The sequence below is a fragment of the Daphnia pulex genome, chromosome 1 (genome assembly GCF_021134715.1).
Source record: "Daphnia pulex isolate KAP4 chromosome 1, ASM2113471v1".
Lineage (NCBI taxonomy): Eukaryota > Metazoa > Arthropoda > Branchiopoda > Diplostraca > Daphniidae > Daphnia > Daphnia pulex.
Genome location: NC_060017.1, coordinates 3,886,990 through 3,910,659, shown reverse-complemented (window position 1 = coordinate 3,910,659; position 23,670 = coordinate 3,886,990). Strand labels below are relative to the sequence as shown.

The 23,670-nt window shown below is 40.0% G+C and overlaps 2 protein-coding genes and 3 long non-coding RNA genes across 12 annotated transcripts; 2 read left to right on the top strand and 3 right to left on the bottom strand.

Moving 5' to 3' along the window:
* Positions 1–488: 488 nt before the first annotated feature.
* Positions 489–11,295, top strand: LOC124193642. 2 transcript variants are annotated; one of them, XM_046597835.1, is made up of 3 exons: positions 489–731; positions 817–1,061; positions 9,009–11,295. In XM_046597835.1, exon 3 carries the CDS (start codon positions 9,048–9,050, stop codon positions 10,926–10,928), a length of 1,881 nt encoding a protein of 626 aa, XP_046453791.1. In that variant the 5' UTR covers positions 489–731; positions 817–1,061; positions 9,009–9,047; the 3' UTR covers positions 10,929–11,295. The 2 variants fall into 2 exon arrangements, with proteins under 2 accessions (XP_046453791.1, XP_046446990.1); XM_046591034.1 differs by lacking the exons at positions 489–731; positions 817–1,061 and adding an exon at positions 5,668–6,144.
* Position 11,296: 1 nt separating this feature from the next.
* Positions 11,297–12,683, bottom strand: LOC124207201 (enolase-phosphatase E1-like). Its single transcript, XM_046608030.1, has 7 exons — positions 12,515–12,683; positions 12,408–12,437; positions 12,231–12,332; positions 11,974–12,167; positions 11,704–11,836; positions 11,510–11,633; positions 11,297–11,442 (listed from the first exon to the last, which is right to left on the bottom strand). The coding sequence occupies exons 1-7, from the start codon at positions 12,545–12,547 to the stop codon at positions 11,312–11,314; spliced, it is 747 nt and encodes a 248-aa protein (XP_046463986.1). The 5' UTR covers positions 12,548–12,683; the 3' UTR covers positions 11,297–11,311.
* Positions 12,684–12,693: 10 nt separating this feature from the next.
* LOC124188506 lies at positions 12,694–14,378 on the top strand. The gene is made up of 4 exons (XR_006872459.1): positions 12,694–13,061; positions 13,591–13,787; positions 13,866–14,249; positions 14,324–14,378. It is a non-coding gene; the product is annotated as an uncharacterized LOC124188506 (long non-coding RNA).
* Positions 14,379–15,527: 1,149 nt separating this feature from the next.
* LOC124188776 lies at positions 15,528–18,421 on the bottom strand. Of its 4 annotated transcripts, XR_006872479.1 has the most exons (5): positions 18,211–18,421; positions 17,774–17,863; positions 16,729–16,808; positions 16,546–16,666; positions 15,528–16,122 (listed from the first exon to the last, which is right to left on the bottom strand). It is a non-coding gene; the product is annotated as an uncharacterized LOC124188776 (long non-coding RNA). The 4 variants fall into 4 exon arrangements; XR_006872475.1 differs by lacking the exons at positions 17,774–17,863; positions 18,211–18,421 and adding an exon at positions 16,892–17,001 and having other exon boundaries at positions 15,528–16,103; XR_006872472.1 differs by lacking the exons at positions 17,774–17,863; positions 18,211–18,421 and adding an exon at positions 16,892–17,000.
* Positions 18,422–19,373: 952 nt separating this feature from the next.
* LOC124210463 lies at positions 19,374–23,452 on the bottom strand. Of its 4 annotated transcripts, none has more exons than XR_006881202.1 (16): positions 23,212–23,452; positions 22,985–23,034; positions 22,769–22,812; positions 22,518–22,580; positions 22,312–22,346; positions 22,048–22,125; positions 21,850–21,961; positions 21,579–21,628; positions 21,358–21,412; positions 20,945–20,981; positions 20,707–20,763; positions 20,382–20,522; positions 20,198–20,280; positions 19,930–20,034; positions 19,686–19,762; positions 19,374–19,479 (listed from the first exon to the last, which is right to left on the bottom strand). It is a non-coding gene; the product is annotated as an uncharacterized LOC124210463 (long non-coding RNA). The 4 variants fall into 4 exon arrangements; XR_006881199.1 differs by having other exon boundaries at positions 20,448–20,522; positions 23,212–23,447; XR_006881201.1 differs by lacking the exon at positions 21,850–21,961 and having other exon boundaries at positions 20,448–20,522; positions 23,212–23,445.
* Between the last annotated feature and the right edge of the window lie 218 nt (positions 23,453–23,670).

The window sequence follows — 23,670 nt, the reverse complement described above, 5'->3', positions numbered from 1 at the left end:
AATTTTGTTAGTTCGTTATTTCGTCAAGAAGGTATGCATTGAAGCTCTACTTTCAATGTGTAGGCTGTTTACACACACTATGCACCACGTGTTCAAGTTTGTTTATACTGTTTGACCTCAACGAAATATAAAAATTCTCGTTTAAGCAACCAATAGGATTCGAGATTTGTATCACGTGATTTTCTAGCAACCAAAATATTCCCGATTTGTTGTGGCATGCCGTTTTTACGGCATGGGTATTTATGTCTAATGAAAGTATGAAACTAAAAATAGAATTAATATGAAAATTAATATGCATGTTTTTCCCTGAAATAATCTCAAAGAAAATTTGTATTTGTTAGTTACAAAATAATATTTCTTTCTGTCATTGAAATTAATCGCAATTTAACATCTTTTTGTAATTGCAATGTTTAATCGACTCTTCGACTGAATGTAGTATTTACCCCCCCCCCCCCCCCCCCTTTTAGCAGAAGTCACCACCGACGTCACCTCAACGTTCATTATTAGTTATCAGTCCAAGGAGGTCGGAATGAGCTCTGCAATGTCTGCTCGGGTGATGTGAAGTGTGAATTGACGTAGGACTTTGTTGAACGAATCGAATTGACGTTGGAGTCACTTAATAATCCAAAATCCGATATCTTTAAGTGACAAACTGACTAAAGAGGTAATTCACCATGGATGAAATTGAGAGCTACCTCCAATCAGCTCTACAGAAGGACACCAAACTTTGTGTAAGCCATGTAAATTTAGAATGAATCCGACGTTTCACGACGTTCGTGAATTACACAGACGTTTAAAGTTGTTGTTTTTTTACAGAAATTTATTGAAAATACTCTCAGCTATGGGCCTGCCAGTGACGACGAAGAAAACAAACACGATCTGTCGTTCATGCCGTCGATGAGTTTAGACGAAACTTTAGTTGGAACATCGTCAACAAATGATTCACATGTCGAGATGAATCAGAGCATGACTCTCGACAACGTGTCGTCAATTGAACCAAACGTCTCAGAAAATGATCCAGACTTGACCTATTATTTTGCAGAACCCAACGATTTCGAAAGGTAGGCAGGCTACTTATTATTTTATTTCCGTATTTTGTTGGGCTACTGTTGGTATTGTTGTGTCGGCTATATTATGCAATTTATTAGTTGATAATCGTATCAACTCTTGGGCTTCTTTCTTGATTGGAATTTGGAAGAGAGTTTATCGTTTCTTGAATGAGCCCTTACGACATCCAAACTTAATATTTCGAATTTTTCTATAAGTAAAGCGTTTTGTCTTAAAAATTTAAACTCGGCGATCCATTGAGTGATATTTCTTTAAAAGAAAAAATGGAGTCTAACGGGTGTCCTTCTTTTTCGAAGGGATTGTGTATCAGCCCATGTCAAGCGCCTGAAACGAGAGCTACAAGAGTCTGCTAAACGTAAACAGGAACGGCGTGAGCAGCAGCCAAAGCAACGCCAATTTACAGGGAAACCCATCGGTAACATCAGTAAGAAACCGAAACGTCTACGCAGTCGTCAATGCAAAAATAAGCCATCGGGTGCAGGGAAATCCGACAAAGCCTAAAATTTATTTTCGCACCGTCGTGATACGCGTTTGTTGAATTCGTCGCTAGATGGCGAAACTGTTGTTCCCTTTTCCTCTGCCGTTCGTATATTTTCTAGTCTCCAAAATTCTAACCGAGTTGCGGTAAATTTAAAAGAAGTTGTTTATTTCGGTTAACAAATAAAAAAACAATCTTTTTCTTTAACGTCGAAGAAATTGTTGACAAATCCTACAGGAAAAATCCCCACGGATGACGTGCAAACTTTATAGATGCATTATCTTCGACGTCCATTAAAAGTAGGAAAAAAGGTGACGCGTTATCTAATAAGAAAACGCTGATGGCTCTTTGTCGAATAGCATTTATTAAAATTTAATCATAATAATGTAGTCGGGAACTTTTTTGGATTTGGCGCGCGCTGTACGAGATTTGTGTTATTGGCGCCAAAAGTCGACTGGCTGGCTCGGCGTGTCCTATCATGCAGACTCGCGAGCGGCGCGTAATGTGCATCGCGAGCACACAAAGTATCGTATTTTCTTGGGGGTTTGAAGAGTAGAGAAAAGGGACCCGCAAATGGTTCAGAGCAATGGTCGCTCTCTCTCTCTTTCGACAAAAAGGAATGAGGAGGAGGAGGGGGGCGACTGACGCAGGCGGAGTGTGTGGTGAAATACACTCGCCTCAACGGCCATGGCAACGCGGCGAGGACCTCGTTCAATAAAGAGAGAACCGGTGGGACCCAGTTGGCGGCCGCCATTCGTTCCGAAGGGTGGAAAAAAGGGTCAGAGCACCGCGTTGGGTGCAGCGAGTATATCGACCGTGTTTTCAGACAACTATGGCGACGACGACGACGAGAGAGGGGAAAATATATATAAAATAAAATAAAAAAAAACGATGCTGAGTCAGACGGCAGAGCAGCGACGAGTATCTCTTTTCTCTCCTCGACGAACAAAGTCGGAGGCGGAGCGACGTTGCCGTCATCATTGCTTTCCGTTATATATATAAATGTATTTCTCTTTTCAACATTTGACTTAACTTGCTTTTACTATCAAACTCATTTTATGCGCTCTTCTTTTAAGATAAATGATTTCATTTCAGTCACTAATGTAACGTCATTTCAATAGTTGTAAGGAATAATTTGCATCTGCGACTACGAAACTACCAGTTAAGAGAAACCCAGACGATAATCAATAGTCAATTCTTTAAAGAAAAATCTCAAAATTGTTCATCTGTCTATGTTATTGGGAGAGGCCAATAATAGTGTGAAATAAAAATGCAAAAGGTAAAAAGTAAATGTTGATCAACTCAAAAGCAGACTGTTGGTCCATGAGAATATGTAATGTGTGTGTGTGTGTGTGTGGATATTATGGGCGCGCTAGAGAGTGGAGAAGACTTGCGACACACACGTAATATTTGAAGAAAAACCCAAGTAGTAGTAGCCAAAAAGGTTTTAGACTGGCAACGCTGCGGAGATGGGTGGTGGTGGGGAGGTGGGGTTGATGGCAGTCGACATTGGCGTATACGAAACCAGCACGAAAGGCACGAGGATGGGAAGGCCTTGATAAGGGGAGAGCAACAACACGACGACTTGAAAAGAAAAAGAACAGAAAGAGAGAAAAAAGAAAGAGGAAGAAGAAGAGATGGATGAAAAGAAGTAGACGGGGATAAAAGAAAAAAGAGAGAGCCGCGCCAAGCTCTTCGTGCTTGGGCTGCAGCCGGGGCTGGTTTATTATAGACTACGCCACCAGCCAGGCTACAGCGCCACTAGTGGCAGACTTTCTTTCCCCTAAAAGAAACTGTACAACTTCTTTTTTTTCTTCTCTCCATTGTTTTGAATTTTTTTTCAATTTCAATTCAAACGGAAAACTAAAGCGCCGCCGCCCGTATAAAACCAGAAATGTTTTTATATGGACGAACCACAGGAAATCACTGCGCGTACAGCAATTTTTAATCGGCCACACCGAATCAATAAATATTGGAAAAACAAAAAAGGTTTTCTCTTGTCAATCTTCTCAAGATTATAATTTATGAATTTCAATTTTTGTTTTGGTGTGTTCAAACGACAACCACTTGCTCGTCATTCAGCATCCAATAGGCTACCGTTTATAACAGGTTTATGATGCGCAAGTAGTGTACACACACACACACACACACCGTATGCATATAGTACTGCACTACTGCGAAAAACCGTCTATAGTACTCGGTTAAACACGTGATTCCGGGTTTAGATGAGTTCGACAAGTGGGCTGGTCAGTTGCAGAACCCCGCAATTGAGACGTGATTGTTTATTTTAGCGGCTCCAAATATAAAAGATACAACTGTGTAATAAAAAAAAGATTGAAATCCATTGAGGTAGAAATTAGTCGCATCAAGTTTTTACAAGCGATATGGTTTTGAGAAAATTGATTTACAGCGTCCGACAAAAGGGCCATTTGTCGACGGGTATGAGCAAAAGCTCCGGTCAATGAGATGAGCCCATAAGAAATGAATGGCGGGGGGTCTTGTAAGTTAATTGTATTGACTGTCTCTCTATGTATGGGGAGTGACAGTTAGCTGTGAGGATCCAGTTGAGACGTCTCTTTTGTATATATTGTAGATTAGACAGGCAAACCACCACCACCGAACACAAATGATGGCGCGCTCTTTAAAAGGAGGTAAAACGTGGGGGCTCTTTTTTTGTGTATATTTAGTGTCTTTAACGTTGATGTTTGTTAAAAAGGCACGTGCCTTCTGAGAGACAAACCTGTCAGTGTGTTGCCATTTAGAGGAGCTCGGCTACTTGAAAAATTGTGGGCTCTTTTCATTCAGACCGTCCGTGCTGTTTTTTGAACGGAGGGGTTAGATTGATTGTGTGTGATTGTCTCATCGTCTATTTGTCGCCATAAAAGAGTGTCGACACGATATCTACCAATCCCCGTATTATTTGTTTTATACACGAGTGCTTTATATTGTCTCTTGTTATAAACTATTATATACACCCACGACAACAAATGAATGGGAAACGTGTGACACTAATGAGTGGCTCTTTAAACTGCCGCCGCGTATTCAGTTGGGGGATCCCCCATTCATTATCACCAGCGTTTCAACAAGTATATATGCACACACACACTGCCAGATCGCAACTTTGACGACGTCCACTTGTGGCACACCTTCATCTCAATTTTGATTATTATTACATCGGTGTGTGATTTTGTGTCTTGGCGGAATAAAAAAGTGACGAGATCAGAACCCGGAGAAGAAAAAGCCACAAGAAAATAAAAACTTGTTTTTCCTTCGCTTCAGGGCAGTTTGTCTGTTGTGGAACCTCGTCGTCGGTTGTTGGAAACCTTCTTCGTCGGCAACTGCTGCTGCTGCATACCTGGCGTGGTAGAGAAGAAAAAGAAGTTCGTTCCGCCCTGTTGTGTGCTGCTTTATTTCGCTCCTGGCTCTCTCTCTCTCTCTGAAAAATCATGTCGTCTGCAGTATCTTATTTGATATAAAATTTTTTATTTTAGTAAATATAAGAACGTCATCATCGGAAATGATGGACCCGAAAGAATTCCGCTTTTTCCCACGCATATGTGACGTCATTTCGGGCGAATATATTTTGGCGAAAAAAGATACTACGACAAGTTTTTGAACTGCCCGCTGCTGCTGCAAGTCCATTTCCCCCCATTTTCCCGCCTCGGTTTTCTTCTTCTTCTTCTTCTGTTTTTTAAAAAAAAGGAGTCGATGTTGTCGAGTCTCATCATTTCCTTCTCGTCGTCCCTACTATCTCCTCTCCGTTTGGTATTCCTTAAAAAGAGAAGAAGAAAGAAAAGAAGCAGCAAGGGAATAGATAGAGAGCTGGTGGGTAAAGGCAATAGCTCAAGCCAAAACCCGGTCGAACAAAAGGGGGACGAAGGAAAGGAGAAGAGAGAGAGAGAGAGAATAACGTGGTACTTTTTTCTCATTGGTCGACGACTTGTTCTTCTACGAAATTCCACCCCATATCCCCCCTCTCTCTCTCTCGCAATAGAGCCCGGAGGCTCCCCTGCCTGCCTGCCGAGACCCCTCGTCGTCGTTGAAGCAGGGCCCCCTCCTCAACAGAGGGCGGTAGTGGTGGTGGAAATAGACGCGAGGGGAGAGAGAGAGAGAGAAGTGGGAGGAGGACGGGTGCTGGGAATAGCCGAAGCTCTCGGCTATAGCGCCACCGTTCCGTCTACTACACACACAGTATAGCTCTATAGTCTGCCAGAGTTGGACGTGTTACTCCCAAGCTTCGCCCATTTGAACAAAATTCATTTCTCATATACACACACACACGAAGCCGGGGAAACAAAAACGAAACAACAACAACGTCGGTTGATTTTATAGCCATTCAATCGGCGGACATAATAATCTTGACATTTGGAAAATCAGAAAAAAAGGAATTTCGAAAACTGACAGTGGTTCGTTTTTCTTTCGTCGTCGTCGGCCAACCCCAAACTTGAATTGACCAAAAGAACATTTTTTGACGGTGAATTTTCTGCTCTACAACCGGCGTTTGAACAACAACAACAACAAGTCGACTACATTGTTAACCTGAACACTATTCATTATGCCTAATGAAAGGGTTTGCAGATAAGATGACGGATCATCAGGTAAGATTTAATTTTTATTGCCTTTGTTGATTGCTAGAATATTCGTTTCAACATGTAGACACGGGGTTTAGTTAACAGGGACCATCAAACTCTAGTTAAACATTGCAGTAATATAATAAGGACAGTACATCGAGCCCAAGTTACAGGAGAATAACCGAAAATTTTAAAGCAATTCAATTGTGCAATCACGTCATACTGGGTAAAAAAGGAGGTTGTTGATTATTTCATTTGATGTTGGGTTTTCTTTTTAAATATTATTTTTTTGTATTTGGCGCGGTCGTTGAGGGTTGTCGTCGTCTGCAGACGTCAAAACACGCGGGCTCGTCTCATTGATGGTTGCTGACAGTTGCGAGCCGTGCAAGGAGGAGGGGAGAGCGACGTTAGTTGTTATGGAAACGGGGCCCATTTCTTTTTGTGTGTGTGTGTGTTATCCCCGTCCTGTGTGTAGGAACCGGTTCGATGCGATGGTGGAGGTCGCTGCGGCGGTTGCGCACATTAAAGCGTCGTCGTTCGATTTCGGCCACGTACGACTGGTATTAGAGACGTGTGCATATTAGACATTTATTTTTCTGTTTTTGTCGGCATGCGTGTTGCCGTTTGAAAGGGCGTTTAATCTGACCAACACTGGATGGCGCTGAGTTGTGTTGTACCGTCCGTGTGTGTCGATAACGTCGCTTGAATAAGGAAGTAACCCGCCAAAACACGTTGACGATTGCTTCACGGGAAGAGACTCTCTGATTGATTTGGCAATTTGAATTTTCACGCCAAAAAATGTCGGGCCTTTTATTCTTCTGTTTTTGAAATTAAGGCGCCATAAATGCAATGAGCGAGTTCATTAACAATATTTTTGAAAAATAAAAGCCGTATTCCTGGGAAGGATCAGGTAGAAATGCGCGCAGGTAGAAATTGTGTTTTTCATGGAACGCATAGCAAGGGGAAGAAGAAGATGGTCGTTGTTTTTCCTACTGCTACGGTCAAAAAGACTATGGATGGCCGGCGGGCATTTTACCGGAGCTAAGGGGAAAAGAAAGAAAAAACTTGTGTGTGTGTGCAGCCCAAAGAACCCAAGAAAACTTGTATCTTCTGACGTTCAGGTGTTCTCTCGACTGAAACTCGAAATATCTTTTACGAACCAGCAGATGCTCGTCCTCCTTAAGAGAAATTCGGTCCACCATTCTTTTTAAAAGTTATCCTGAAAATTCATTTTATATTTATTTATTTATTTTAAAAAATAAACTCTGAATTAAATTAATTGGGAAAAAAATGTGCAGCCCGCCAAAATGTTTGAAATGTAAAAAAGATGGGAGTGTGCGCGGAGAAGCAGTGATCCCAATTTGGTAGAAATGGTTATTTTTCTTTTCGGTTGATGGGTCGTTGGCAACGCTGCCTGGGAATAGTGGCTTCATTCGCTGCCGCTGAGACGGACAGAAAACGACGAAGGTTTCGATCGCTCTCTCTCTCTCTCTCTCTCCTTTGTCCTGCCTTTCATTCAGTCCTCTCTTTCCCCCCTTCATCCTCTGCGCCCACACACACGCCTGGCAACCGACCCCCTCTCGAATTTCTCCTCCTCCCCAATGATCTATCTTTCCTCCTCCATCCTGTCTCCCCTTCTTCAACCCACACACACACAGCTGCTCCGCCAGAGGGGCGCGTCGACGATGCGCGCATGTGCTGCCAGCTCTTGGGGCTTTTTTTCTTTATAATCTTTTCTCTTCAAAAATTCTTTTCCTTTTTCTATTCCTTTTCTCTCTCTCCGTCTCTCTCTCTCTATTCTTAGTGGCCGCCGACGTCTTGTCTGGCCACAGCGTTGCCCAATTTCTTCCCATTATCACCACGAATATTTTTAGTACATTACGCGGCCAGATGATTAGTTTTAAATTCTTTTTCCAGGGCGCGTAAATTTTGTAAGTTTCAAATACATTCAAGAAATTGTTATTGTCCTTGGTTGGTATAGAACCGGATTCGTCCCATCTCCAGCCACATGAGCGAGAGAGAGAAGGGAGGGGAACTGGTTTCCTCTAACGGACGTGCACTAGTCAGACATTTGCCCAAGCAAAATGGGAACTCTCCAGCCTGTGTGTTGTGTGTTGTGGCTGGCCACTTTTTAGTGGAAAAGCCTTGGGAAATTCCGTCCTTGTTCCAGCGTTGCGACCTCCGCCGCTATGGAACAGCGGCGGATGAATTTTTTTTTTGTTTTATTAGAGAAGAAGAAAGTCGAGAGAGGATCGAAAGTTGTGCGGGCACGTAGGCCAATGGAAGGAGAGGGGGGGAAATGTTTTTGAAGCTTGGCGCGGCTGAGCGCCTCTAGCGGAGAATGAAAAATGTTTTTTCCTCTTGTGTTATGAAGAAAAAAGAAGGTTGAGAAACGGGGCTGGGGTTGGCCTTGGGTTTGTTGCCTTCTGCTGCGCAAAGGGAAGAGAACCTTCGCCCACCACCACCACCCCACGACCAGCTGACTGAGAGAGAGAAGGGGCAACGTGCCAGGGAGGGAGGAGGAGGATCAATCCGCCTGGTATTAAAGGGAGGGGAAAAGCCTGTTTCCCGTTTTCGCTTGAGGGGGGGACTGTGAAAGAAAGAAAGAAGGCCCTTCGTCTTCCGCCCCCCGACACAGAGCCCTCAGGACAGAGAGCTGTGCTTGCTGCTCAAAAACAATTCCACGACTAACAGACATCAGCATGTCTCATCCGCTTTTGAATCGTTGCCGCCGCAGCGGTCAGCAGCAACCAGCATTTGCCAATCTCTACGCGCATTGCCACAACATAATATTCCGGCTGAGGAGGGGAGGGAGGGCGCATACGTGGGTAGATGTAGGCGACACATGAATTTCAAAATGTTCATTTTCTTTTATTATTTTTATTATTTAGGCATTGACAAACACAACAATCACGCCTACTACTACTACCATGGGTCTACAAGCGCATCCTTGCAGCAACAAGCGGACAATCGAAGGATTGGAAGAACCGGCCGGACGGGCCCAGCAGCATCATTATAATAATAATAATCACCAGCAACAACACCAACAACACCAACAACTACACAGCGGTCCACGGGCGGCCAAACAGCAATGCACCATACGAGTTGGAGTCGAAGCTCCGGATCATTTAGCTCAGACGTTGGTGCCCGGCAACTGCGCCTCTGGAACGGAATCGCTGCCCAACAACAACAACAACAATTGGTATCGAGATGTCCAGCAACAGCAGCAGCAGCCAACCGCTCCTGATTATGAAACGTACGTCAATGGCTTCAACGCGGCCGAAGTCCGGGCTTCAACTCCGTACTCTGCATCCAGCAACAACACGTACTACTCGACTGGGACGTCGACTCACTCCACCGAAAATGTGGCCGTCCCTGCGGTCGAATATTCCTACGCCAACAACAACAACAATGGTTCCAACAACGAGGTCCAGTACTCGAGCCAAAATGTTTATCAGAACCTGACGTCCATGCTGCCCGTCGCCAATGGAGGCGGAGAGTCGCTGGCGGATCGATTCGAGCGAGTCTGCAGCAGCCCTCGTCCCTATGTCCAGTACAGCGGCCGGGAAGAGCCAGCTGGATATCATTACGGCAGCAACGAGTCCGTCAGGTCAGATGAACGTTACTGGACTTTTGGCTACACGTCGACCTGCCCCAAAAAGACTGGCGCTGGATACGCCAAATGCAACAACTACAACGGCGGTAGCTACGGCGAAAACGGATTCAAACCGACTGCCAACGGTTACCAGCAACAACAACAGTTGACTACCGGAGGTAGTGGGCAGACGATCCAGCGGGATGAAAATGGCAAATCCTATTTAGAATTGGGTGCCAAAGCGGCGGTCCAGCCAGAGTGGGTGCGTCCGCAAATGTGGAACCAAGCTGCAAGCCAACATCAGCAGCAACAACAACAACAACAACATTACGGTGGTGCTCCGGCTGTCAAATCTTGTTCCAAATGCGGCCACGTCCTTATGAATCCGCGATCTCTACCCCAGCCGTGCTATCGGCATCAACGACTCTCAGTCCTCTCTCTCTCCATGCTCAAACTCAACCGATACCGGCAGTGCTCCGACCCGAGCCTCCATCGGTCCGTTCTCATTTGCAACACGTTGCGGCACATTGAGGATGAGATGGAAAGGGAAGGATTGGTCTGCAATCCGTCTGCTGAGACGACGACGACAGTAGCTACCAATTCGGCAACCAGCAACTGTGATACGTGTTGTTGCTCTCATTGCGGTACCGTCTTCAACAACACTGCGGCGGCGGCCAAGCCCGACAACACACCTCCGACCATCTACAACAACACCACGACGACTAATAGCAGCAATGTCTACGAGAACAACACAACGTCGTCGGAAACGAATTTCGCCAGCGACTATGGGGCGACGACGAATAGTCAGAGCAAATCGAATTCGGTGGTCAATGCGGATGAGGACGATTCCGGATTCGGCGATGAAGACAGTCGAGACATTGACTGGAGTTCCGTTTTTAGCATGTCGACTGCGTCGGGGTTTGACGTGTCGGCCGCTGGTAATTCCAACGCCAGTTCGTCGTCTGATTCATATTTGTGCGATTCAAACTCTTCGGATCCGTCTCTGTTTGCTGGTGCATCCGGTCCTGAACTTGTGAGCGAATTGGGACTCGCCAATTGGAAGAGTAGCCATTGTGGTTCGGCTACTAGCGGCCATAGTGGCGTCGGTTCGTCGTGGACAAGTGATTCTTCTTCTTCTGACTTTTCGGGTGTGAGATGGAAAAGTGAATTGGGCGACGAACTGGAAGGCTTCGTCCACATCTTGGTTGGTTCCTAGTATTTCTTCTTGGCGCACGCTCTCTCTCTCTCTCTCTTCCACACGTTGCTCTCTCGATTACAGTGAAAAAACTTCCATTTGCTCAAGTGAACCAGAGAGAGAGAGAGAGAGACGATTCTTCAATGAAATCATGTTCCGACATACAGACATACACCAATAAATGCTTTTGAAAGCAACTAACTACCCAATTTCAGCCCTAGACAAATCACGGACAGCTCCTCCTACTCGAGGTTATCCTCCGATCTGTTATGTGTACATAACGTGTACAAAATAAATTGTGTTGTATCGAAAATAAATGTTCATCATGTTATGTAACCAATTTTTACGACACGCCATATCCAATACAAAAAAAGGATTGAAACAAAAACCACCGGCCTTATTGTTTATTTGAGTTGGATTTCTTTAAAATTGTGGCAAATGCCGAAACGTTGGAGAATTTCTTCATTTAATGGAGCGTTACCTGGTCGGACCAGCAGTTTGACCTGGACACCGGCTTCGTTGGCTGCAATAGCTTCTGTTTACAATAGAACAAGGCGATAGAGTTAATCAGTGTGTGAATTGCCCTAGTGTATCTCCTTTACCTGCTGGAAGGTCGGTAAGAAATAAAATCTTATCTGGTGCAACTCCAATCGATTTAGAAATCTCCTGATAACTGGCTGACTCGATTTTCAAACCGATTTTCGTATCAAAATGACCGGAGAAGTACTGGGAGAAAAATAGCATTTTAACATTAGCGGGAACATTCAAACTCGCTGTAGTGTGGGATGATTACTACCTGGAGCAAATTTCCAGCAACAGAGTGCTGGAACAAAAGTTTCTGCGCTTCGACGCTCCCAGATGAATAAATGTACACTTTTTGGCCGCTAGATGTCCATAGCTTTAGCGCTTCTTGAACGTCCTCGTACAAACTGTTTCAAAAGGAAAATTAAAGGAATGAATGTTTGGCAATTGTGTTTAATATTTCACGAAAATTTAAAAACAATAATGTGGAAATGCCATGGGCCCAAATAATAATTCTGAAATGGAAAGCAAAAAATGCATTTACTGGCCCTGAATTTCTCCAGATGAATATCCTTCTCTCCACATGTGGCCTTGCAATTGTTTTAAAGCTGTCATCTTTCTATCTTGATCCATATTCCAGTTTACGTTAGTAATTACAGAACTCTGTATTAAGGTGGGAGTTTCAAAAGAACTGGCAATTTCAGGCACCCCACCCATCTTAGTTGCATCTTCTGTTGCCTGTGAATCAATTATTATACATGTGTTTTGACAGCATGTATTCAGGATAATACTCAATCATACCTGTTTCCTCAACGATTCAACATCATCTTGCACTTCTAGTGAATCCCAGTTAGACTCCAAATAACTTTCAAGTTTTCTTCTTATATATGGAAACAGCTCATCCTGAAAAGTCAGTCCAGGTAATATTGCCATTTTACTTAAACTTTCACTTAAATGGATCATACTAATAAAACCTACTTTGACAAAACTGATGCTTGTTGTGGTTCCCTGTAGAAAACAAATTACATGTTCACTTCAGAGTACTTAAAAATCAATACTTACAGAAAGGGCCTAGTTTGGTTTACCTCAATATCTAACAGTAAACATTTGATATCCATTTCTGCCACTGTGTCGAATGTCCAATGTCAAAATTGATGGCTCAATTTAGACTTATAAAAACGAAGTGCCAACACGTGTGGAAACCGACTCAAGCAGACAAACTGTACGATCGAAAATGTAAATTGAATGACAGGAAAAGATTGGAATCAAATTGTAAACAAGTTTTCGCCATCTAGGAACCGCGCACAAAACACGATACCAAATACAAGAGGATATTCAAAATTTCTACTGGTCAAGTTGAGTTGCATAAATTGGCAACGTGGCTTCTCCTAAATTTCACGAAAGTACGTCTGCTGTACGGTAAACGGCGGATTTTTCGTTGGTCGTCGTATTAACCAAGGATAACATAACAAGTGAAATCCAACTTATCAGTTTACCATAAGTCAAAGATTAATTTGATTGGAATTCTGAAGTCACATAAAAGAATAGAAACAACATTTTGCCATATAGAGACATCGCCAAAACAAAGAAGTCAACTGCTCTAACCTTGACCACCGTGACATTTCTAATAAGGTAGTAAACTGACATCCAAAGTCGAAAAAATTCTGTTTTGTGGCTACCCAGTATCATTAGTTAGTAAACACTAATGGTTGGTATTATTTAAAAAAAAAATTGTTTGACTTTGGATATAAGTTTTCTAGTGAACTGAAACCTTCAAAATTTTCTGAAAAAGTGTATTTAATTCGATTTTTTGGCAAGCCACCATTTAAAATAAATTATTTATATCTCATAAACTATCAAACGTAAAAAATTGCAATATGGACCAATCTCTCATTCCATTTTCTAGAGAACCTTGGATAACTGATTGGTGGTTTCATGTGTAAGTTCACTTGTCATGTCACTGAACTTTCTTTGTTGCAGTCTAATATGGTTTAAAAGTATTGATCTGCTCTTACGTCTATCTAATTTTTAAGACAATTTCGAGTTTATACTGATAACTGTTTAATTATTCTTTTAGGAATGTTAGGTCATAGACATCAAGCACAAACTATAGCCTTAACACAAATTATAAACAAGGTGACTTATTTTTTTTTATTTACAGGTTCTAAATTATAGGTTTCTAAATTGGCATGACAGACTTATTTAAGTAAGAGAAATCATGTCCTTTCAAAAAAAAGGACAAGGACTACACAGTCAACAAGATTCCTTGTTTGCTAACTGTTGGCTGCTACCCTTGAATCTCCCTGTTTGTCAACAACAAAAACAGAGGTTCAATATTGTGATTATGCTATCATAAATGTAAGTTGTGTTTAAATTGAATTTAGAGAAGTTGTCATCCTAATAGCAATTTTAATGATTGTTTGGTTTCTTATTTAGATATGGCCTATAAGACCAAATGTCTGGTTGTCCCTCTAAAATAAGGCAATGACCACACGTTTAACGCGGATTATTCGTTTTGTCATCGAACCTAACTCGTTCCATCTTCTGGATTGCTTAGGAAACCGTTACCTGTGTAACTTCATTGTCATGTCACTGAATTTAAATTTTGTTTCTTGATTTAGCCATTTAGGTTATGACCGAGAAGATGCGGCCTACATGAACATCATTTAGGCGGTCAGCATCATTCGACTACCCAACCGGCTTCTACTACCCTGCTCTCAACACAGCACGGAGTTTTACCCTTTAGATTTTTGGCTGTGCGCGATGTACATGATGGCGTTTCCTTGGACGAGATGATGATTTTGGCGATAAAAATATTGCGTGAGTATATACTTAAAACTGTTTAATTATTCTTTTACTTAGTTTTAAAATGTTATTTTTTTTTTCATTTACAGGTTCTAATCTTCAGGTTCCTAAATTTGCATGGCAGAGTTTATGAAAAGTAATGTTTTTTCAAGAAAGTCAACAAGGTCCCTTGTTTGCTAACCCAATGGCTGCTACCCTTGAATCTCCCTATTAAGCTCCTTACACAGTCCCTCTTGATTTGAGGTATTGCTTTTTGTTGCTACAATCTTATTGAAAATTATTGTCATCCAAATAAATGTTCATTCTGCTTACAGGGTAATCCTTCGCTACTGATCAGGGACTCCATTGGTGAAACTGAAAACCGACGAGAGAATGCTGTAATCCAAGACTGATAAATTGTGTAGTTAGATTAAATTACAAGTGCATTTCTGGGCTCCCTTCTTTTCTGTGGCCCCGTTTCCCTAACTAACCACTAACCAACGCCCGCCGGTGGTCACTCACCCGCTGTGAAACCAGGAGGAGGGGAGGGCTCTGGTCGAACGGGGACTTGGAAGGCGCATGATCTGAGGGTCATGAGTCTAACCCGGAAGCCTAGTAGTGACTAATCGCTCCCCAGAAAAACTTGCCTCGCACTCTTCTCTCCTCTTCCATTTCCAGGTAATCTCCCTGGATCTACGCCGACACTGCATGTGTGAGTTTTAGCAAGCAATCCGCCACCCAATTTTACAAAAAGTGATAGCTTGTTTTCATGGAAATTGCATCAGGCGGTTAAAAATTTCTAATTCAACAATCTCATGTAGAAATTAGCATCTAGTCTACTGGTGCAAATTGCGATTCTTTAAGCTTGATTAATTTAGGTGATGTGTTAAAAGCTATTGTGGGTAGCTAAAAAATAGAACTAATTCGCTTTTTCAGAATAATTTGAAGAGAGATCACAAGAAAATCTAAAAACAACGAAGTGATCTAAAACCAAAATATTCAGAAAAAGTTAGTTCAATTGTTTAGCTACCCACAATCGCTATTAACACATCACCTAAATTAATCAAGCTTAAAGAATCGCAATTTGCACCAGTAGACTAGATGCTAATTCTACATGACATTGTTGAACTAGAAATTTTGTAACCGTCTGACGCAATTTCCGTGAAAACAAACTACCACTTTTTGTCGAATTGGGTGGCAGATTGCTTGCTAAAAAGCCTCGCACAAAAAAAATGTCTTGAACCGGACGCTCTGTTTAATGAATTTTTTATTTTGCAAGTGTTCGAAAATAAATATAGTTTCACACATGTTACATACAATGCATTTTATTTATTAAAATTTAATTATACATATACAAAAATTGTGTGAATGTTGGGTGTTTGGTGATTGTGGGGTTTTAGGAATGGATGTGAGTGGATTTGTGGGATTTGATGTTGGTGCTTATGGGGTTTTAGGAATAGATGTGTAAGTGGAAGTAGGGGAGGTATAGGTTGACAGGAAGGTATAGGTTAACAACAGTTTTTATCACAAAGTACTGCATATTCATTACAAATATACCTCACTTCTTTTAGTAAATCATAACCAAATACCCCACCCCAACTTCCTCCTCATTTCCCCATCCCTGACATGTTTATTATTTGTTTGACATAATCCTCCCAGTATTACTTTTTTTGTTTCTTATCAACATGTAAAAGGTAAACTGCATAGACACGAATAGCAATTAAACACAATACTGAATGCAACTTCTGTAGCACAAAACCAGCACCTTGGATGCACAAGGAACAGCAACTCGATGCAGATATCTTTAACCACCATAGGCTGCAACAACACACCACAGGAACAGCAACTTGATGCAGATATCTTTCACCACCAAAGGCTGCAACAACACCACTGTTACATAAACATGAACCTATAAACAAAATAAAATTAATCTTCAGCATCATTGGAAATCCTGTACGAAACTAAAAATAATATGCTACATTATATCACTTCAAATATTCAACCCAAATATTATATGGCAACATTATCTTATACCTATCGTGGAAACTTGAATTAATAAATTTACATGAAACTAGATGACTAATTCAAGATTTAAATACAAATTCATTTCAACTTTAAAGGATACTCAACAATGGAACAAATAAACAAAACTTCTTTCGGAATCTGCCTTTCTTGCATACAACAAACTCCCCTTTAAAAAATCCATAACAGAACACAACCCTGAAGGAAATAGCTGTTAACTATATGAAATCCCAAAATGTTAAAACTAACCAATGGATGCAAAGCTTTATCACATTTTAATTGTAAAATCTAAACTGGATAAGATTGTCACCTTCAAATAGTGTATGTGTTCATGATGTTCACAGCAAAGGTAAATGTGACTTCCATGCAGCCTGCACGATTGGATGGAAGCCCTAGATTGGATGGCTCAAGTTCCTTTTATTAAGAGGTGCCTGCAATAAAACATTACAAATGTTATGATCCACATATAATTCAATCAGTTTAATTGTTTTACCATTGTACAAGCAGAATGTTACTCAGCTTCTCGGCGTGGTGGACAGCATGGTTGCCAAGTCTTTCAGCATCAAAATTCGTCTACAAATAAAAAATGAAATTATTAAACACTTTCAGGCCACTTTCACTGCAAATGCAATAGAATTTAATCGAATCAATTATACCAAGAATAATAGCAAGCTCACGAACCGCCAACCCGAACCAACTTTAAACCCATCACATTCTAAGAAAAGTCACAAGTGGCAATCAAGCTAACATCAAAACCCAAAAAAATAAAAAGGTCTAAAAATGGCGACTCTTTCTCTCAGAACCTCATGATTCAACCTAACAATGAACCAAGAAGGTAGGGGCTAAAGGGCTAGCCTACGCCCTACAACTGAAGACAAACCTGGCCACAAGATGTCATCTTCAGTGTCTCAGCCAACAACATGGACAACAATAACAATTTTTTTTTTTAATTATTACGACTAAATCCATCAAGGGAACTTCACACTTTGATGGGTGGACCAATCTACCAAATTCGTCAATCACTTCAATCAGGATCTGAGAAGAGCGACTGATTTGGAAGTGGAGGACACGGAACCAACTGCAATTTACTTTGATTTCATCTTCGCTCAACGCCTTCCAGAGGTGAGCAGCTTCTGCGTTGCTACTCTCATCCACCATCTTCGCTCAATTTTAGATTACAAGTAATTCGTATCCTGCGTGTCAGGGCACACGAAATAGCGTAACGGGATGAATTCTTCCTGCACTGTTTTTGGCATAACAAAATTGACGTTGACGAAGAATTCTTCAATGATTTTTTTCAGTTTTGCAAACAAACAAGAATAGTGTAATAGTAAAAGTAACTGAAACAGTGAAACTAATGTTTTTTACCGCTGAAAACAATCTAAGCCATCGTATAACCATCTAGCGTTGTAAACAACAAATGTTTAAAATTTATAACAGTAAAATTAAAAGGATCCCTGCTCTAGCTTATCGAGACTTACTAAAATTAGAAACAAAAATAACAAGCAGAAAAAAAATGAAAAAAAATTTACACTCACGCAATATTGTTGGAGATTGCAACCGCAGTTCTTTCTTTTAAGGTGTCATTCCCTAGACAGAATATTTTCCATAGTTCAGACGATCATGACCTAAAGGAGAAATAACAGGAATTAGTATAAACTTTACAATAAATGTACACCACAAATATGAAGAGAATTTTAGTTGGATATTTTGCCTTTGTGTCAAGTCTAAATTTACTTCATTTGAAACTGGTAATCAATGAACAGTCTGAATTATTACATTTTTTTTCCCACATGGACTGTTTAACTGTTACAAGAAATCAGACATTAATAGCTATTTTTCATGTGGGAATAGAAGTTGAGGAAATTAAAAAATTAAAAAATATTAAATCAACTAAGAAGAATATTGTAAATGTAGGATACAGATGACGATACGATTTGTGGTTTTCTTTTCTTCAGGTTCAGTAAACACTCACTTTAACTGAGCCAACTTTGAATATGCATGACTTTCATGGAATCTACAAGCCAACGACCGATGAAGATTGTCAACGCTTAGTACTTTACAACATTGTGCTACTTAAAAAACACTTTGAAATACTTAAAAGATCCCTTTAAGTACTGCATCGACACGTAAAAGACATAACAGTAACCATGAAGTACACTACCAGTCTGTAATTCATGCACTAACGCTGCACTAACCATGGCAGCCATTGTTGTTATTAAACTGCAGACCTGCAGTGGCACCTTGTGGTGGATTTCGGGACTTTTCTGTGCTTCAGTACAAAAGTTAAATGTGTAATAAAAAAAGCGTCGGTTTGAAAATATTGCTTACGAATTAGCAACCAGAAATGCTTTTTAAACGTTCATTAGAGTTCTTCGCCAAAAAAACTTGCTCAGTCAAAATGTAGCCTGATCGAGCCTGATCATTGGTTTTCCAAATATATGGAAATGTTCAAATCCCAGGTTATATTACACGAATACCTTCGTTAAGTAAAATACACTCAAATATTCTAGTTTTATCACGGTATTGTCGAGACACCTGCAATTATTCATCCTCACAATAATTCCTATCGACTTGTCTACGTCTACTACTTTATTCGTCAATCCGTGAGACGGGCAAATGAAGTCTAACAGCATCAGCTTGGCTGCTTAGGGTGCAGGTTGGTTTGGAAATCAAACGCCTACCCTTTTTTGTAAAAGTGGACAGGCAGTGGTAGGTAGTGATGTTAAGATATAACAGAATCGTTGAAAGTGAGTGGAGGAAGGTAAAATATAACGCGTATTTAAACAAAAATTATTTAGTCTGAGGGAATATAGCCGAAACATGCTACTAGTCAAATTTTTTCAATCAAACTTCAAATTTTTAGTAAGGTTATTTTTTTAGCAAGTAAATTTGCACCGACCTTCTCAGAATGTCCGGCCTCAGATGTTGGGCTTGGGTCGACAACGTAAAGAGCGACCAATACGAACTGACACTCACAATCGACTTTGCAACAGACCAAATGTTTCTGATCATATTACTCATAGAACACATAAGAGACTGAAGAGTTTATAAAAATCAACGACACAACCTTTAGAATCTCACTGAAATTTGTATTTGAGAAACAAAATTATGATTCAAAAAATAAACTTTGTAAAATGTGATTTTCAAATTTTATTTCAAGAGATCGATGATAGGATATCCAAGAATGAACTAGATTGCGGCTCAGACAACGTCCCACGAAAGAATAGCAGCCTCCGAACAACTTTAAACAAAATACAAAAAAAACAAAACAATAAGCTTATTATTATAATATTGCTGATTCAACCCTTAGATATCCCACCAAGCAATTGGGTAGAAGACCTTACACGGAATAGCATTTACTGTTCCCACCGTATACCAAAGAATAGCCAGTTAGGGACTTAGTCAATCGGCTTAATTAGTGGGGTATACCAACAAACTTCTACCAACCTGAAAACATTCCACACGTATATGCTTGTCACGCTGTAAGGTAGTGCCAGATGAAGCTACGAAGTATTGACCTGAAACTAAACAAATTCTTGAACCATTATTTATGCCTCACAATTCATAACTATATTAGTTTATTCAGATATTCAGCTGTAAAGATATCTTCAATGATGAACTCAGAAGAGATGTCAGAAAGTTATACAATCCATCATGTTAACTTCTAAATTCAAATAGTTTTGATAATTACCTGTACGTTAACGTCCCACTATGACACGGCAGATAGGTACGACTTATTAAGGATAAGGGGAATACCAGAAGACCAAGATTTTAATTAGTGTGCCCTCTTCCTAGCCTGCAAGAGGAAGACCGTTAATGACAATTCCAGATATATAATATTTCTTTTAGAGCAATGTTATCAGTGGTAGTGACGAAAATTAAACTATCATTAGAATCTTCAAAATATTAATGGTGTGCATCATTCATTTGTGATTTCAATATCTATCGTTACGCATTACCTTTAAAAAGACGATACCGCTCTCTGACACCGCTTGCAATTGGGCAGTAGCAGTTCAGTCATGCACTGCAGATGCACGGCCGTCTGAAAAAAAAAAGTTAAAAACATCGCTTAAAACCCGTTACACCAAAGTCCTCGTATTGTGTCAAGTGTAGTTTCCCCAGTCTCAATAAATCAGTTTGTACCATTGTATGTCTGGAAATATGATATTGTCATGGGTAAATCGACGAATATATTTAAACCATACACACCAGAATATTTGCAGCAGCAATACCCTGGGCTAATGGAAATGCTGAAGTCCGCCAGGCTATATATCCAATAACAACCTAACACCCAAATAGAAACAGTTAATATTGTGCAGAAGATCGCTACTAGTTTTTCCAATTAACAAAAATCAGTAGTCACCAAAATAGTTTATATCACAAATGATCATTGGCCTGGACACAGAAATCTTATGTCATCACTTAAAATTAACACACTGAGCCTTGCTAGAATGAGCATATAATATACCTTCACATTATAAAGAAATATCAAGGAAACCCCAAAGCAACCTCATCTTATTGGAACCTATATAAATGTTTCAAAGCACTTGGATTAACAGGAATCAAGACGTTCAATACAAAAAAAAAAAGCTTTCCTCAGAGTCATGCATGTCTAATATTTTGATTGACTTCAGAAAGCAACATTGTGCACATCAGAAAAAATGATCACTGGAAATAAGTTCATTTGAAGTAGTTTACTTAGTTACCTGAACTGTGAAATCCGTCAGGAAGACCTTCACACACCTACAGAAAAACTTGAAATTAAAATAACTAGCATTGCACAATGGATGTTTAATCATTATGATTTTAACTAATTCAGATGTAAAACAATTTGTCCTCAAAGCAATCAGAACAGGTCTGTGTTAATCATCACAATAATCTGTAGAAACTAGACCAACAAAAATTTCTCCAGTTACTGCCTCAGTTCGTCCATGCACGAAACGATCAAAACAATATCAGAAATAACAATTATTGTGAAATTCAGAACCCAATGCTCTAATACTAATCTTTCATCACACTATTCCCTAAACTGGCAATCCTTTACAAATTTAACATAATAATCCACGTTCGGCAACAAGACGAAACAAACGCAACAACCAGCAAAACCTGTACACATTACCTGAGAATATCCACCTTAACAAAGCCATCAGCTGCAGAGCGCACCACATCGCAACCTTTCGAAAAATTGAACCGCGATAAAAAGTTTCATATAAAAGAAATGTTGAAACTTAATACGATGTTCCATCAGCAATAATAAGTTGTCATCCAAATACATTCAGACCCGAAAGATGAAAAATCATATGGAACGTTAAGTGGAAAAACTAGGAAATTAACAGTTACCTGCCCCTTACTAATACTCCGACGGCACGGCATCATACGGTACAGTAAAACTGAAATAAGAGTAAAATAATAAAATTAAAAAACGTAATGTACCCATCTACGCCCAGTGTCGTCTCCGTTTGAGGCACAACCTGAAAATCAATGCAATCTCAGTTGCTTCCTACGTGACCATAATTTCCCCGTTCGAAATTTAGGCACCTTCCTCCCCATCGATTGAGGAGAAGGCGTGGCGACCGGAGTAGTAATTTATTGACACAAGACTTGAAATTACCTCAAAAACTTCTACATTGTAGAATCGAGAGCTGCACACCATCACTTGAGACAATAGAATACAAAGTTAGATCAAATGATCCTTAGATATCCGAAGTAATGAGCTCAATAGCCTGCTTGAGATCAAAACCGTGTGGTGTATCAGGCATATGCTTAAGAACATTACAGCCCAATTAATTTTCCTTAGCCAACTCAGTACCTGAAAGACATACGATTGCCACCACTCGGTCACATAATCCTCCACAGAATGAAATCCAGAAAATCAAGCTGCAAGCACCTGAAGTAAAAAAAGATAATTTAATTTGACTCCTACCCAAGTCCAACTATGCAGTAAAGTCGTTCTTTCAGTGAGGGCAAGAGATTTCATGAATTTGTTGCAGAGCCATCGCGTATAACGGATGCATCGTACTTAGCTATCATCAATTAGAGAAACATGATTTACAAAATGTTTCCACTATATTACCTGTCGTCCAACATCCCACCAACAAAAAAGATATCCTGCAAAAATAAAACAAGACCACTTTAAGACCTTAAAAAACTCAACAAAGAGGGAAAATAAACAATAAAAATTGTCATTGAGAAAAAACCAATCAACACTGTCCTTCAGACTGGGGCGGTATAAAAAATAATCATTCGCTGCAATCCACCACAACGAGACACTAAATTTACCTGTGGGACACGCCGCTGACTAGTGATACGAAAAACGATCGACTCCGTCACACATCGGAAACCCTGTAACCAGAAGATCATTTTAGAAAAAAAAACACAAGAGCATGACAGCAGCTTTAACCCTTTAATTAACATTCTCAGAATTTTCAAGTTACCATTGTTAAGATGTCACCAACATTTTGTATGACAGGGATAACAAATCATCACATAGACACATAGTACAAAAAAACAGAATTGAAAATAATACACACCTCTAAATTTTCCTATCACAGCATGAGACAGGTAGATGCACTACCTGTGAGAACAGACATGTATAAGAACTGGGGTAGATAGCACAATGTTTTTAAATTTAAAAACACTTCAGAGAATGTAGGTAAGGATGAATTAAGTAATACATCATTCCACCTCAGATTCGGTAAGTTGTTTCATCACTCATTTATTTCTTTACATAATGAAAGTAAAGTTACCTGAGAAAATCTCCAGAGGTTGTTTCATGAAGTTACAAAAGCTGAATTATCTAAATAAAAATGCATAGATTAGTTCGGTGAAGAAAAAAAATGGAAAGTGAAAACAGTATTTTAAAAATCAGATGAGTTAAGTTTGGAATCAATAAATTGACCTAGTCAAATTCATACGAACGAGACTCGAAAGATCATCATCTAACAGGAATGCAAATAACCAGGATATTACTTACCACGTTAAATAGGAAGCATGGCGTTGACATAATAGGAAACTATGTGAATTACATAGAAGTCAAGCATACTTTAAATAACTACAGAAAACTTGAACACTCTTAAGTTAATTTAACAAAATAACAGAATGTAACATAAACTAATCTCAAAATCGATTTTAACATTGCTTGCCATAGCACTTGACTGTATCATCGCAAATGTTCAAATGAATTCAAACGTGGTTGTCACTCACTTCGTCGAGTACGGTCGACGGATTCCCTCTACCGGTGAATTTCCTATCCTTCGGAAAACTGAATAATGCATTGCCATATCATTTATCATTAATCATATGAATAAACTAATATACTTTATTTTTAGGCTTTAGCTTCAATAAAATATTTTCCAAATTAGTAAACGACAGTAGAATGAAATATAAATTTTAATTTGTCATTACACCTCAACTCGAGTGGGAACGAAATGGC